The sequence below is a fragment of the Nymphaea colorata genome, chromosome 1 (genome assembly GCF_008831285.2).
Source record: "Nymphaea colorata isolate Beijing-Zhang1983 chromosome 1, ASM883128v2, whole genome shotgun sequence".
Classification (NCBI taxonomy): Eukaryota; Viridiplantae; Streptophyta; class Magnoliopsida; order Nymphaeales; family Nymphaeaceae; genus Nymphaea; species Nymphaea colorata.
In genome coordinates this window covers 32,206,580-32,222,057 of record NC_045138.2, presented here as the reverse complement: position 1 = coordinate 32,222,057, position 15,478 = coordinate 32,206,580, and the positions used below count along the sequence as shown (strand labels likewise).

At 36.2% G+C, this 15,478-nt stretch overlaps 1 protein-coding gene across 2 annotated transcripts; it reads right to left on the bottom strand.

The window, feature by feature from the left end:
• Positions 1–2,995: 2,995 nt before the first annotated feature.
• On the bottom strand, positions 2,996–5,940 carry LOC116245883 (probable polyol transporter 4). Of its 2 annotated transcripts, XM_031617480.2 has the most exons (3): positions 5,671–5,940; positions 5,194–5,484; positions 2,996–4,859 (listed from the first exon to the last, which is right to left on the bottom strand). In XM_031617480.2, exons 2-3 carry the CDS (start codon positions 5,381–5,383, stop codon positions 3,472–3,474), a joined length of 1,578 nt encoding a protein of 525 aa, XP_031473340.1. In that variant the 5' UTR covers positions 5,384–5,484; positions 5,671–5,940; the 3' UTR covers positions 2,996–3,471. The 2 variants fall into 2 exon arrangements, with proteins under 2 accessions (XP_031473340.1, XP_031473341.1); XM_031617481.2 differs by having other exon boundaries at positions 5,250–5,940.
• Between the last annotated feature and the right edge of the window lie 9,538 nt (positions 5,941–15,478).

The window sequence follows — 15,478 nt, the reverse complement described above, 5'->3', positions numbered from 1 at the left end:
TGAACTTACACAGGCTTTAATTCATTGTCTAATATGATCAGTTAAAACAGCACTCAATTTGGAAGGTAGAGAGGGGCGAAGCCACAAATTTTTCATGAGGGAGGCCGAATTAAAGTTTTTAAATTTTGACATGGGCTGAAATAACATTTTTCAAAATTTTTATATAGGACAGATATTTTAAAAAAAAAATTTACACGTAAAATTAAAAAAAAAAAATTAGGTGGGGCCAGGGCCCATGCGGCCCCTGGCTCCGCCCCTGGGTTAATTTAATTCAAGTATAAAGCTTAATTAATGTGGCTCATATCTGGATCTTAATTAGCTGAATCTTTTTTCTAACTAGTAAAGATGAATTATCTAAATTGTTGTGTATGCTTAGATGTCAAACCCGAATTCGAACCGTTTGGATCCATGATAAGCCGTGGCATCTCAAACGGATTTTGTTTTCTCAACTTTAATGACATTGAAGAAACCGAAAGAGAAAATTTTCAAGTGTTGTTCAAATTTGGTATCTTGTTGATGAACCCCACTGATGCAGCTCACCCAAAAAAATTTAGCTTGGTATCACTTTTGGATATAAGGGTTCAGATTCGGGTTAAATCCAGCCTTTACTGATAGCATAACCAGACTCCGCGAATTAGATTTGGATTTAGACTCAAATTTGGACATCAGTTTTGAAATTGGAATTCAAACCTGAGTAGCATACAATGCCACATTTACGTGTACTTCAGGTCAGACCTTTACCAATTCTACTCAGATAGAACTTAGAGTTTCAATTACGAAACAGCATACCGAATTTAAAATCTTAAATTAAATTCAATTGGTAAACTGATCTGACTTTTCCAATAAAACCCAACTAAAGGATTCAAGTTTAAACCTGAATAAGATTACACACCCTTATCTAAGGCAATGTGTGCCTTCATTTAACTTTGAGCAGAAAGAATCACCACAATATTGGCTTCAAAGAGCATTGGCATAACTGTTGGTTTGAGTATCATGCTCTCGATGCGTCCTCAGTTTGATTCTTGTGGTTACTATTACGTTGAACTACAATGGCATACATGACACGTTAAAATGCATATTATAGGACCACGTACGTCCCGAAGCAGCACTGGATCCTGAAGGTAGGGGTAGGGAAAAGTGGAGAGGCTTCACCTCGTTCAAACTGCCAAACTATCACCAAAATATTTAAAAAATTGTAAAAAGAAAACTGCTTCAAGCATAGATAAAATAACAAAGAGCTGACTTAACATTTGTAGCATTGTCAACATATACTTTAATATCTTTTTATCTTGACATTGATTTTGAGTTGGATATATCTAATATAGAAAGGTCAAGATGGGTGGATTGTACTTTATATATGGGTAGTTCAATTTACAAGTTCTTCATTTACCCTCCCCTCTCCAAGGAGAGAAAAAGAAGGGATGAAAAGGGGGTGTGGGGTGGGGTTAATATGCAAAATGCAAAGATTAATACTTTCGTTTGCTTATAGCAGTACTTGTTTGTCTACTTATCTAGTATAACGGAAGAACTTGGATCTCAATTAGTCGATGTTTGAATAATTAAAATGTTTTGATTGATCTCAATTAGTCGATGTTTTAACAATAAAAATCTTTTGATTGATTTACATTATCAAAATATCGACTAATTGAGATCCAAATTCTTTGCTAGGGAGATGTTGCAGCTAGTGAAGGAAAGCGGAGCACCTCAATTACTTGTTGAAAACTGAGAATGAAAAGATTTGCATTAAAGGGCACGCCTGAAAGCTTAGATGCACCTGAATGTATCATCTGTAAGCTATGTCACATGGGTGCGGGTACGATACGATACGGGTACGGCGATACAGGTACAGACACAACAATTTTGATACAGACACGACAATTTTGAAAATTTTAGATACGCGGATACGGCAAATTTTATATTCTCAAAAATAATAAATGAAAAAAAACATTAAACTAATAGTTCACTGTTATAAAAAAATTTGTTTTATCACAAAAGTGCTGAGTATTTGAAAAGATTGTTGATGAAAATAATTGGATGCATCACAAAAAAATGATAAAATGAAAAAAAAAAACATTAAACTAATAATTTATTTTTTGGTGTGTTCCAGCCGTGTCTTGTATCTGGACACATGTGTTCGCGTATCGGATACGGGTACGTGGGCTAAACGCAAGTATCCGTGTGACAGAGTCTGTAAGAAATGTGAAGACAAGGGCATTTTTCTCATTGTGAGATTGATACAGGTGCATGCACCTTATATAAGGTTTCAACCTGCTGCTTTATTTGGTAAACCTCTGTGTGCTTTCTTATTTTAGTGTAGCTAATGTTTGTCATGAATGCATACAATAATAAAACAAGAATACTGTTCAGACAAGCTCAAAAGCCCAGATACTATATTGTAAACCCCTTGGATGTGAACTGCCTTGCCACCTGATTGCCCGATACACTTGAGGTTATTCACTGTCAAAATTTAATATTGAAAAGAATACACGTAATTCATGTGAACCAAGAACAAAAAAAAAGTCCTTGAAAGCACATAAATGGAAACTGGAGCCTTTCTGCAGGCTGAATCCCGGAGGATTAATGGCAGATTCAATTACAATGTGGCTAAGTTGAGAGAGCAGCCTGATGTTGAACGGTTATCTTTCTTAACAACAGTTTCACTTCAGCTTTTAGCGGAACATTTTGAGGTCTCTCGTGAATGTAATCCTCTTGCAAGGAAATGGGCCAGAATCTATAGAGTGCACCTGGAATTACACAGGCGTAAGCAGCAGGTTGGAGGCTAAATGCAGATTTAATTAATTAATTAAACTACAGATTTAATTAATTACTTAATTAAATTGTTTTATTTGGCCATTTTCCGTATTATTTTTTCGTGGAAATGTACTACTAGGTCTCTGCCCACCTGAAGCTATTCATTGAAGTATAAAAAAAAAACCTTGAAAAAGGGCTGAAAAGACAAAACCTGAAGGGAGGCCATCACATGCAACAAGCATCGTATTGATACATACCAGTAAACATTTCTATTGAACATCAAATTAAAGAATACTCACAGTGAATGAGCCAACTTAAATATAAAAGGAAAAGAGAGAGCATAAGGTGCCTCTAACATGTTTATTCATGTTTCATTAATATTCTTTTTTTTTCCTCCCACTATGACACAAGAAAGCTGAAGTGGGCATGTTTCTTAAAAAATGTTTTTCTACAGTGCATGGATCAAACTTGCATTCATAAACAATATTGATCTATACTTCCCTAACTAGATTATATTGGGAAATGCAAATTTGCAACCCAGATGTGATGATGGGCATTTCACAAAAAAGAAGGTCATCTCCAGGTGAAGAACCCCTGTAGCTAAAAGTACAGGGGGGTGAATCGCCTGTAGAACCCCAGAAGATGCTCTAACCAGTAGGCAGGTATTCGAGGCCCTACTTTAACTCTTGTTGCAGGATCTTCCTCAGCTGTTACTCATCATTATTTCTCAACCAAGTGCTCAGCATCACCGAGCTCAATTTCAACTTTTTGCCACTCTCTATCCCCGTGTTGGAAAAGCATTTCGATCTGTTCCAGAGTTTTCCCTTTCGTCTCTGGAACACAAGTATAGACGAACACGACAGACAAGGCCGAGATCACAGAGAAGGCGAAGAAGGTACCACCTACAGAGATGATACGAGAGACGGAGAGGAAGGACATGGCTACCAAGCCACTGCATACTCTGTTTCCTACGGCACCAAGTGCCGCCGCTTGTGCTCGGAGCCTCAGAGGGAAGATCTCAGAAGTCAGGACCCAGCAGACTGGTCCAATGCCCACAGAGAAGAAGGCGACGTTTCCGCAGACGGCCAAGACGGCTATGGCAATACCAACAGCTCCTCCTCCTTTAGGTTCATGGCCGCTGCCCATGAACGTCAACGTAAGGCCCAGACAGAAAAGGCAAGTGGTCATGCCGATTGTGCTGACATACAGCAGCGGCTTTCTCCCTACCCTGTCGATGAGGCAAATGGCCACCAAGATGAACATAGTCTTTGTGAAGCCGACAGCAACAGTTGCACCGATGAGTGCTTTGTTTCCGGTTATGCCTGCGGCTTTGAAGATGGTGGGGCTGTAGTAGACGGTCGCATCGATGCCGGTGATCTGCTGAAAGCTCTGGATCCCAAGTCCCGTGATCAGCATCCGGCGCAGGGGAAGGGAAGGCCTCAGTAGCTCGGCCCAGATGGCCTTATCCTGATCCTTGCCGTCGGCACAGCCAGCTTCTGCAGCTTTCTTAATCTCCGCCAACCTCTCTTCCACTTCCTCCTCCCTCTCCGTGATCCTTGTCAACACCCATTTCGCTTCTTCAGAGCGACCTTGCATAACTAACCATCGAGGGGACTCGGGGATTATGAACAATGCAGCTGCGATGAACACGGAGGGGAGGATGCCGACAGCGAGCATAACCCTCCAGCTCAAGTGGGCAGGCAGACTAGAGAAGCAATAATTGGAGACGTAACCGAGGAGAATTCCCAGATTTATGAAGATCTCAGGGAAGGAGGTGAGTGCCCCTCTGGTAATGGCGGGAGATATCTCTGCAATGTATACGGGAGCGATCATGACGCCGAAGCCAATGCCAATCCCAGCCAAGAGCCTGCCCGCCATGAGAAGGCCGAAGGAGGGAGCAAGAGCCATGAGGGCTGCCCCTGACTGGAAGACAATGGCGGCGAGGCCCATTGTCCACTTCCGGCCGATGGCATCTGATGTTCTGCCGCCGGCGAGGCTTCCAAGTAGAGAGACAATGCTCAAGCACCCAACCAGGACCTCCTCCTGTACCTCCGTAATCTTCAGATCTTCTTGTATGAAAAGGATTGCTCCACTCATCACGCCAACATCTGCAACATGGCGCAAATTAGACACAACAAGGGAGATCCTTCACTTGAGAAACCAAAAAAGGGGACGGCCAGATCGTAAGAAACAGCAAGGAGAACTACAAGAAGATCGTGTAATTTTCACCATAGAAAAAGTCTTCATCAGAAAGGGGGGCTCTAATTTCCTAAAAAAGCAAGCAATTGGAAATGGGGGATAGAGAAATAGATTCACAGGAGGTATGGCCTCATTCTGATTCCTCTTGGTTTTAATCAGTGGAAAGAACCACAGACAAGACGATTGGGGTTGTAGAAAGATGGAAGAGATGGAAACGGAGAACAGAAAACAGGGAAACCATACCGTATCCAAGGAGAACAGAATTGAGAGAGGCAAAGACGGCACAAGCGAAAACATACTTCCTGCTGCTGCTGGTGCTGCTCCTTTCCTCCACGGGGCTCCGGTGGTCCTCACTGCCCGAAGCCGTCACCCGCTCGTATCGGCCATGGGGATAACCCATTGTTGGCCTCCCTATTGTCTCCCCCATAGTCATGCTTCTCTCCCTTCTTTGTCCTCCTCGGAGGGGGAGGGAGAATACAGAGAGAAGGAAAGAAACTCCGTGGTTTTCCTGCCGGATATTTTTTGGTCTCAGATCTGCAAAAGAGCGGTGTAGATCTGAGATATGGGAAAGCGACGAGAATGGGATGGTAGGGCAGCGTCTGTGTGAGAGAGAGAGAGAGAGAGAGAGAGAATGGGAGTTGACGGGCACCAATCAGATGGAATGAACCCTTTGCCAGAACATCTCAGTCAACCCTCCCTCTCTCGTGGAAAGCTCGCTACCTGTGCCCTATGACTTCAGATACACGTCCTTACAGGGATGGAGACTCTGCAGTCAAGGTTTCTCCCACGGAGAGAGAGAGAGATCAGAAGGGAAAAGGACGCCGACGGCCTGCATTCCCAATCAACGTCGTCTTCATGCAGCGAAAGTTCCGCGTGATGATTCCCCGTCTCCTGCGGCGGCCAATCTCTTTTGTGGAGAAGAGCTCGAAATTGTTGACCCACCGGCGCTGCGTTGTCGAGCTCTCCGGCCATTCCTCCTCTCCTATTGGTAAAAAATGAAGAGGGCGGCCCAAGAAATATTATCCGTGGATTTTTAAAGTCAAACTCGTGCAACGTGATTCACGTTACAACCCTTGTCCCATGCTTTTACCTATGCGAGCAGTAGTTCTTGTAAGATATTCCATGGGGATAATATTTTCTGTCTATTAGCCTGCCATGGTGGAATTGATCCATTGCATTGGAAATTACTTCAAGATGATAGAGTTTAAGGAACGCGGCGGAAAAGTTCAAAGATCATATCACAAATTGGTGTCGTATGTCATCTCGGTATCTCACCGTGTACATAGTCAAATGCGTGTTCGCTAAATCATCGTCATCGTATGCGTATGCGTTAGTTGGTGGTCACCAAAAGGTATAACTCAAATTTCTATATAACAGCTCATTAGACTGCTTTACTTATCATCTATATATATATATATATATATATATATATATATATATATATATATATATATATATATATATATATATATATATATATATATTGAAGTGGTAACTCATTAGTTGAACTTTATTTTATTTGGTAAGTCACTGCAGCTTTATTTTACATTAATAGTTGGTCATGTGCAATTAATCATTGTTGTTCAGTTGTCACATGCATTTTGGTAAAAAAAATATTGTGGACTTTATCCACTCAAATAACTTCATTTTGGGTATGCATGTAGTATGATGTGTTTTACTAGTGATACCCATATCTTTTGGTAGTAGTGAAAAATATGGCAGCAGTGATGAAGGTATCTCAATTAGTTTTGAAAGTTCTAATCACGAAAATAACATCTGGATGAATGATGTACCTAACTCTAGTCCTGCATATGAAAATGTTTTGGTGATTATATAAATAATGAGCCTGAAGTTAGTATTCCCAGCGATAAGAAAGGTGAATAGAATGGTCTTTTCTACCGCTGTTTTTGTGATGCAGGTGCAAGCACTAACAATATTGTTGACCCTTGTATCCAATAATAGGAATGTCATTCGATAATGAGGCAAACACGTACAATTTTATAATGTTTATGCTCTTGAGCATGATTTCAATGTTAGAAATGAGTTTTGGATAAATGTGCACATTGTGTCAGTCGAGACAGATTTGTTCTGAAGAAGGTCAAAAGAAGCTAAGTGGAAATTTAATATTGTGGAAGCCAAATTCAAGATATGATTGTCAAGCAAGAATGGTGATAACATTGCTTCCCAATGGGAAATACAATGTGTATACCTTCTTACGTGATCATAACAATAATTTGGTATCTCTAAGTATGTCTAATATGTTAAAGTATTGAAAGGCTAACATTGTACTAACGAAGACTTGTAATCCCTTTGTAAACATAGATAATGATTGTGAAAATTTTCTATTCATATGCATGAATTAAAGGACCACCTGAGGAGAAAGAAGACAAAGACCATGAAAAATAGTGAAATATGTTAGTTGATTATTTGTAGAAGAAATTAAGCCTGGACCCTTGTTTCTATAATGTGATGCAAGTAAATGAAGATTGATATGCTACAAATAGATTTTAATAATGCTCTTGTTTTCTACAAAACAATGATTAATACTCATCCATGATCATGTTTGCAGTGTTTAGACATAGACCATCACCCCAGAGTTCCATTTTGAGTGGTGCATTTTTGTGCAACAGACTGCATAGACTTTTGAGTGACTGCTTGTGGTATGTGCTTAAGCAATAAATGCAAAACACCCCCAAAGTTGTATTAACAAATGACAAAATTTAATAGCAATTGCAACTGTCTCACATATGGTTAAATATTTGTTAGCACATTGTCCAAAATATAGGAAACAACATAAGTATACACTTAATTAAAAGACATGCTTCAACGAAAGTCTTAGAATGTACATGCTCCAATGCAAAGACAGTCTCACTTTTTAATTTTCATAGGAACAAATTTTTTGTATGTACAACCTTAAAGAAAATATATGTTTTCAAAGATTGGATGAAGATAAAAAGGAAATGAGCATTGGCAACGAAAGACACTACATATATATAGGTATGATAAGTACACAAAAATTTGAGATTATCATCATACACTGAAAATTTCTTTTATTGTTGCCGTAGTTGACAAACTCTCTAATCCCTGTTGCAAGTCAGCCAAGTTGGGTAGAATCATCTATTTACTAGGTTGCGAGTTAGGCTCATCAGTTACTTGGGATCACCAACTAATTGCATGTTCTTTTTTTGTTGTGTGTTGATGAATACTAAAGTTTCTTATTTTTTGAATAGTGAAATATCATAAATTTTACTAATTATACATAAACACTCATATTATATGTTAGTCATTGTAAGTTGATGAAAGGATCAAACATGAAGTCACAACAATTTATTTATAGAAAAAATGCATTATAAAAATTTGTGACCTAACTTAGTCGAGTCGTTTGGACAACTCTTTGACCTGATTACCCAATCATGAGTTTATTCGAGTTCGAGTCATGGCGTTGTCAATTGTGATTGTTTTTTATTAATCTTTTGTCTCTTAGAACAACATGAATTATTTATTAATGGTCTTAAACAAAATAAGCTTTAAAAAAATGCCAATGCTTCAACTTACACCCACAATTTTGGGTATAAAAATGTTAATGTGAGCTACAATATGTGCATCCCTCAATTGCATTTGAATGGCTTACAATGGAGACTATCAACGAACTTAAAGAAAATGTGAAATGCTTCAACTTACACCCACAATTTTGTGTATAAAAATATTAATGTGAGCCACAATATGTGTACCCCTCAACTGCATTTGCATAAAATGGAGCTGCTATAAATTAGAACATATAAGTAGGCATCCAAAAAACAAATCTCTATAGGTATCATCAGGTATGGGAGGACAAAGAATCTTTTAAGGGCAAGAAACATATGTTACTTACAATATTAATGACAAAGTAGTCAAGTATACATGCAAAAAAATACTACTTCAAAGGTAATTTATTCAATATATATCAAAAGCACTTGATTAAGAAACATTAGAGAATTATCTACGTCACTTATTATGAAAGATGAACAAAGCATAGAAGATAGAAATATTGTATACAAGTCATAAGTCCTTAATGTGAAGATAAGAAGTGTCAAATAGCTTCTTATTACAACCTCATGCATATATAACTTATGCATTTAGTAGATTTGACATCAAAAAGTAAAGAAACATATAAATACAAGAAGAAATTAACAAGTGATGCACTAGGAAAGTTGTCTTGACCATCAATCTATAACAACCCACCTAAACAATGTCACAAAATAAAAGTGAGTTCTAAAGGTTTTACAACCCTTAACCCACAGAAGAAGCACCACCCAAGTGTAGATACCCAATAGATTAATACATATAACAACATATATCAAAAGAAAGCTAAGAAATTATTACAATTACTAGAAAAAAGAATAGTGCACAAAAAGTTGCTGGTAAGAAAATGGAAAAAAACAAATGGCAAAAAACAACCAAGTCATTTTCAAGAACAACCCATCAAAAGAACAAACAAGTTATTATGACAATCATGTTTCTGTTTATAGCACTTAGAACACCAATATATTCAACAACTTTATTGTTAATCTTTCTCTCTCTTTTGTGAAACCCAAAAAGTGCATTGTTGATAGAATGGTGTAATGGGTAGCAAACTACATTGGACAATTTAAGTTACATGTTCAAATTGTTATATTTATTATCAAATGTTATTAATTTCAGCCTTAGAGCACCCATTTCTTGTAGAATGACATACCTAAATTCTTCTTTGTCTACAAGCCTTATGAATTTTGTTGTTGAGAATTATTTGAAGGTTGTACAAACAAATGACAGCATGAACCCATGACAAATATTTATGTACAAGTGAACATAGCAGCACCCCATGCATAGCAATTTACTTGTTCAATGTCTTCAATGAATCAGGGCCAGCTTGCACTTATCTACAATCATGAATTGTTGTTTTATGTAGTCCAAGAAAATAAATAATAATTTATTTCTTGATGAGCTTCCATTGATGTGCCCACATAGATCATCCCAACCATTTCTCTTGTATATACGAGATCTTCATCATCATGAATTTTGTCATTGGGAATTACTTGGATTCAAATAGATGTGGACATGGCATAAACCCATTACAAATATTTGTGTATAAATGAGCGAGCATAAGGACACCCCATGCATGGCAATTCACTTGTTCAATGTCTTCAATGAACTGGGCCACCTTGCACTTGTCTACAATCATGAATTCTCTTATTGTCATGCATAGGAGGGTTGCACACTTATCTCTTGTCTTTTTTAGCACAATTTTTATACTACCTTAAACCCATAATTCTTGGAATATTGTTCACCATCGTAGTGATCTTAGAATCTCTAAATTAGAAAATGTTGATCAAAACATTCTTCAACAAAACATTCTTCTTCATCAAGTAGACCTCAAAATAGTTGTTATTTGAAATCTAGCCAAAGTGCATCATCCTTAGTTGCTCTTTTTAGTAATTGTTTAACTGATCAGATAATAGAGTGTTTTATGCACAACCTAAAAGGATTCACTTGTGAAACATATTACAAGTAGAACATCATATGTCGATAGTTGTTGTTGACACAATAAATTATTATCTAAGTTTCTAAATAAATATTAACTTAAAAGTAAATAATTGTCAATGGACCTACAAATCATTTGTATAATGATTTATTTGGTTTGATGTTTCTTGGTTTACATCACCGCTACTCTACTGAGCATAAAATTATTGACTTCTTTAAATTAACCAACTCAAAATTAAATTACTTCCTAATTTGCATAACTCGCTTTGAGTTAATTATTCATGATTGTCATGAATGAACCCCCTCCCTCCCCTGGCCCAACTCCATAACAACCACAAAGTATAAGAAAAGTTATATCACATTTATCATCTAGTCATTGTCTATAATTTTTAAGTGATTTACTGAATAAGACAAAATAAACCACTTCCTACATGATATCAACTATATATATTTCAAAAGAACCTACCATGGATTATTTTTATTGGTACCCTCTTATCCTCACGTTGGTCTTCTTCTTCTCCATCCCAAAATCCCACTTCTTCACCCTTTTCATCTCCATCCTCCCCTTCTATCCGTGCAACTCTTCCTAATTCTCCATTCTCAGCTTCTTTAAATTTTTTCATGTCCCTGAAGCTCCTTTATAAGCTCCATCCTTTTCATATGTTCCTTGTTCCTTGTACATCCCCCTACAACACTTGGTTTTTCATTTCTTTGTTTGTCAACTTTTTTTTTCTTTCTCATAATCTTCATCATTTTTTTTCTTTCCCTATATTTCTCACTTCTTCACCCTCCAATCTCTCTCTCCCTTTCTCTCATTTTCTCTCACTTTTTTATTCTTTTGTTATTCAATTTTCTATGTCCACAATCAGTGGCGGAGCCAGAAATTTTTGGCTATGGGGCACTAATGTGAAAAAAAATAATCAAACTAAAATATATGTTATTTTAAAATAAAGCAAATAATCATAGTTATGAACAAACTTACAATGGGTCCCAACAAGCAAATCATATCATTAGTGTTATGGACAAAATTACAATTGGCCAATGACATCAAAATAGTCAATTGGATGACTATGAATATGAACAAATTTACAATTAGCATAAAAAAGTAAATAAAATGACTATAGTTATAAACAAGTTTACAATTGGCCACAAAAAGCAAGTCAAAAAAACTATAGTAATGTACAAAATTACATGTGGCCTCATTTGTTTTTCATATTCTGAAAACGATGCATGATTGCTTCATCACTAATACTATCAAATGTGTTTTTCTCGATGTAAGTGACTAAAGCATCATTAACTCATTCATCTCCCATCTTGTTACGAAGTCTAGTTTTGATAATGTTCATAGCTGAAAATGCTCTCTCAACACTTGCAGTTGCAACTAGTAAAGTTAGTGCTAATTTAATCAACAAATACACCAGAAGAAATATTATGTGTTTTCCAGTTGTTACCATCATTTCAGATAGCTCAGTCAAAGATTTTAAATTTGAAAACTCTTCAGTGGTTTTCATGTCTTCAAGATATACATTTAATTGATTTCAAGTCTATAGAAATCTGCTTCATTGAAGTCTTTAGGATAGAACTCGGCAAGACTAATCAACTTATGTTTGTCAAAAGCAGAAAAGTTATTCTTTGGACTTAAACATGCCACTGAAAGAAGAAGTTCTGTATTTGCCTCAGTGAAACGACTGTTCAACTCTTAAAGTTGCATATCAATAACGGCATAAAATACTTTAATACGATAATGATGCGAAAATGTAATCCTTTCGTGTACACGTCTGGGTCGTCATTTAGGTGTATAGATTTCCTCTAAATTAGGCTCAAATATATCAAATTTGTTACAAAATATAGAAATTTCACTCATAAAAGAGTCTCAACCATTATCTCTCAAATCTTGAAGGCATCTTTTTTATACAATAACTAAATTCATAGCATTTACAATATCTTGATCTTTTCGTTGAAGTGCTTGTGAAAGTGTGTCAGTTACCCCCAAAACTTTATACATCAAATGCAAGTCAAATATAAATTCAAAATTTCGCAAGGTACATATCAATTCAAGTGCCTCTCATTTTCCTTTAATTATATTTTCTGCAATAAAATCTAATACCTTAATCACAGAAGGATACATGTTGACTAAATTGACTCAGGCATCATAATGAGAACTCCAGCAAGTATCACCAAGTCGTTTGAGACTCATCTCTTGATTTAATCATCGTCATGTTTGAAGTTCACTTAACTCAAGTGCTTTAGCAATTCTCATGCATTCTGCTTCCCGAATAAGGTCAGACCTTTTACAAGAAGTAGAGAAAAAATTTGACAATCTGGATAATATTTCAAAAAAGAACTCAGTTACTGGATGATATTCAACAACAACAACTAGTGCCAATTGGAGTTGATGTGCAAAACAATGAATATAATATGCAGACTCATTCTCATTTAATATAAGAGTCTTTAGTCCATTAAATGCACATTTCATATTGCTTGCTCCATTATAACCTTGTCCGTGCAAACTTGCTATGCTCAATCCATGCTTGCAGAATGTTACTTCTGCCACTGCTTTTAATGATATGGCACTTGTCTCAATCACATGTATAAGGGCAAGAAATCACTCAACTACTTGACCCTTTTCATTAACAAATCATAATACAATAGTCATTTGTTCTTTAATCGATATCTCGAGAATCATCAAGCAATAGAGAAAAAAAAGTATCTCCAAGCTTCTTTCATAATAGCATTTGTAGTTTCTATTGCACATACTCTTATAATATCTTTTTTGTATATCGGGAGATGTGAGCTTGTTATTCTCTAGAGCATTCTTCAATACAACTTTATTAATTTGGCTACTAATCTTTGCAAATGATTTCAATATTTCGATAAAATTTCTTCTATTGAAAGAGGGTTCACTTTCATCATGCCCTCGAAATGGTAATCTTTGTCTTAACAATATCCTATTACATTGACAATTGCCCAAAGATGAGTTTGATGTTCATTGTTTTGTTGGTCATTGTTGGTCACTTTACTTATGAAGCATTGGACTGATATGTTTTCTTTGTTGTATTAAGCTTATACACTTCATTCGTGCTACATTATAATGACTGTTAGAGCCCCCAATATGTAAATCAAATTTCTTCTTCTCTTTCCAATTGTTAAACCTATCAGACACAAATGCCTTTGTAACAAATTTGTCAGAAGGTAGCAATATTGACAATATGCTTTATGTTTGCTTGGACTGTACTCCAACCAATTCTTATACTCATCAAACCATTTTGGATTAAACTTTCGCTTTTGATGGTTGGGCTAAAATTCACAATTACGATGCTGACAAGAGCCTCACAGAAGATCAGCTCTGCGAATACTTTCCTAAACATTTGGATGATAAGTTGACATATAAGGACGAAGCATAGGATCTGCAGGCAACTCTGCTTCGTCAAATTCTATATCATTTTGCTTTTCACTTGATTCTCCTTCTTTTCTTAATTTGATTTTTCTCGTTTTGAATAATGTTTATCAGATGTAGGCATTCTCACCACAAACTTATCCATGCCTATTCATTAAAAATAAAATAAAAATAAAATAGTATATAAAGAACATGTGGTTTTCATAGTTTTGTTTCTTTAATTTTCTTGTGGCAGTGTTCTCAACAAGAGACATATGCAGGAATTGCATCATTGGTTAAAATATCACCATAAGTGCAGGTTTTTGGTTTGTCTTAATTATCTTCTACTAAAGCATGTAAAAATAAAAACACATACATCGTATTTGTAGACTTTTGGCTTGTCTCAGTTATCTCCTATCCTAAACAAATATTTTCTACTCAAGCATATAAAAAAATATACATCATATTTGCAGACTTTTGTCATGTCTCAGTTATCTCATGTCCTAAACAAATATCTTCTACTAAAGTATGTAAAAAAACATACATCATATTTGCAGGCTTTTGGCTTGTCTCAGTTATTTCTTGTCCTAAACAAATATCTTCTACTAAAGCATGTAACAAACATATATCATATTTGCAACTTCAATATACCTTAATATGCTTAATATCTTGGAGAACTTCTCGTTAAAGTCTTTAACTTTGCCATCTTTTGTTAATCAATTGTCTTGTTCATTACAAAAACAAAACACATGCAAGTTGGTCTTTGTTTGAATCAACAATGAACTCATATTTAAAGAGCAATGATTTTGTATAAGGGTTCACTCATTCCACTATGTTGAATGGCAAGACATTCATCAAACCATGAAAACTAGGATAGATTAACTATATGTTCATGGAATCCTCAAGAATAAGATGAAAGAAGGATTTAAAGGCGCGAAGAAATCAAACTTCCAATTTTTGTACTGATACAACCACTGATGATCAATAGAAGAAAGAAGAATCAAGGAGCTTGCATAGAAAGAGCGAAAAATTTCCTCCTCCCAGATGAACGTCGCATCAGTTTAAGAACTAATAACGAATCCTCCTCAATTGGAGCCAATGATAAAACAAGCTAATGTGAAAAGACCATCAAATATCTCTGTCATGAACCAAACGGATGCCGATACTTTCCTTTATGTACTATGAATTTGGCTAGTTTGTAATCTCACATGGGAATTTGCCAACTGAAACCATGAAGTTGATAAAAACAAAACAACTCGAGCTTGCATCGGTTTGATCCTTAGGAGGCATACTATGGAACTTTGAATTACAAAATTTGCAAGGACAAGAATAGATAGACTTCGTTGTTTGAGTTCAACTACAACAGTCAGTAGGCTGCAGGCACATTTTCTCTATGTAAAACAGCAAAAGAGATACTCTTCTTTAGGTCATTTTCTCCATCATAAGTCATTTCCATCTATAGAAAGCAAAAACAGATTAAAGTGTTCTGAAAACACCCTAACGGAATATCACATATTAGACAAAAGCAATAAAGTGACAAACAAAAAAAAAACGAGGGAGAACTAAGAAGATATACCATACCAGGAGTCCCCCAGTCTGGAACAACTCAACAAAGCACCCACCAACTGATCATGTGGGAAATTAGAATCGAGA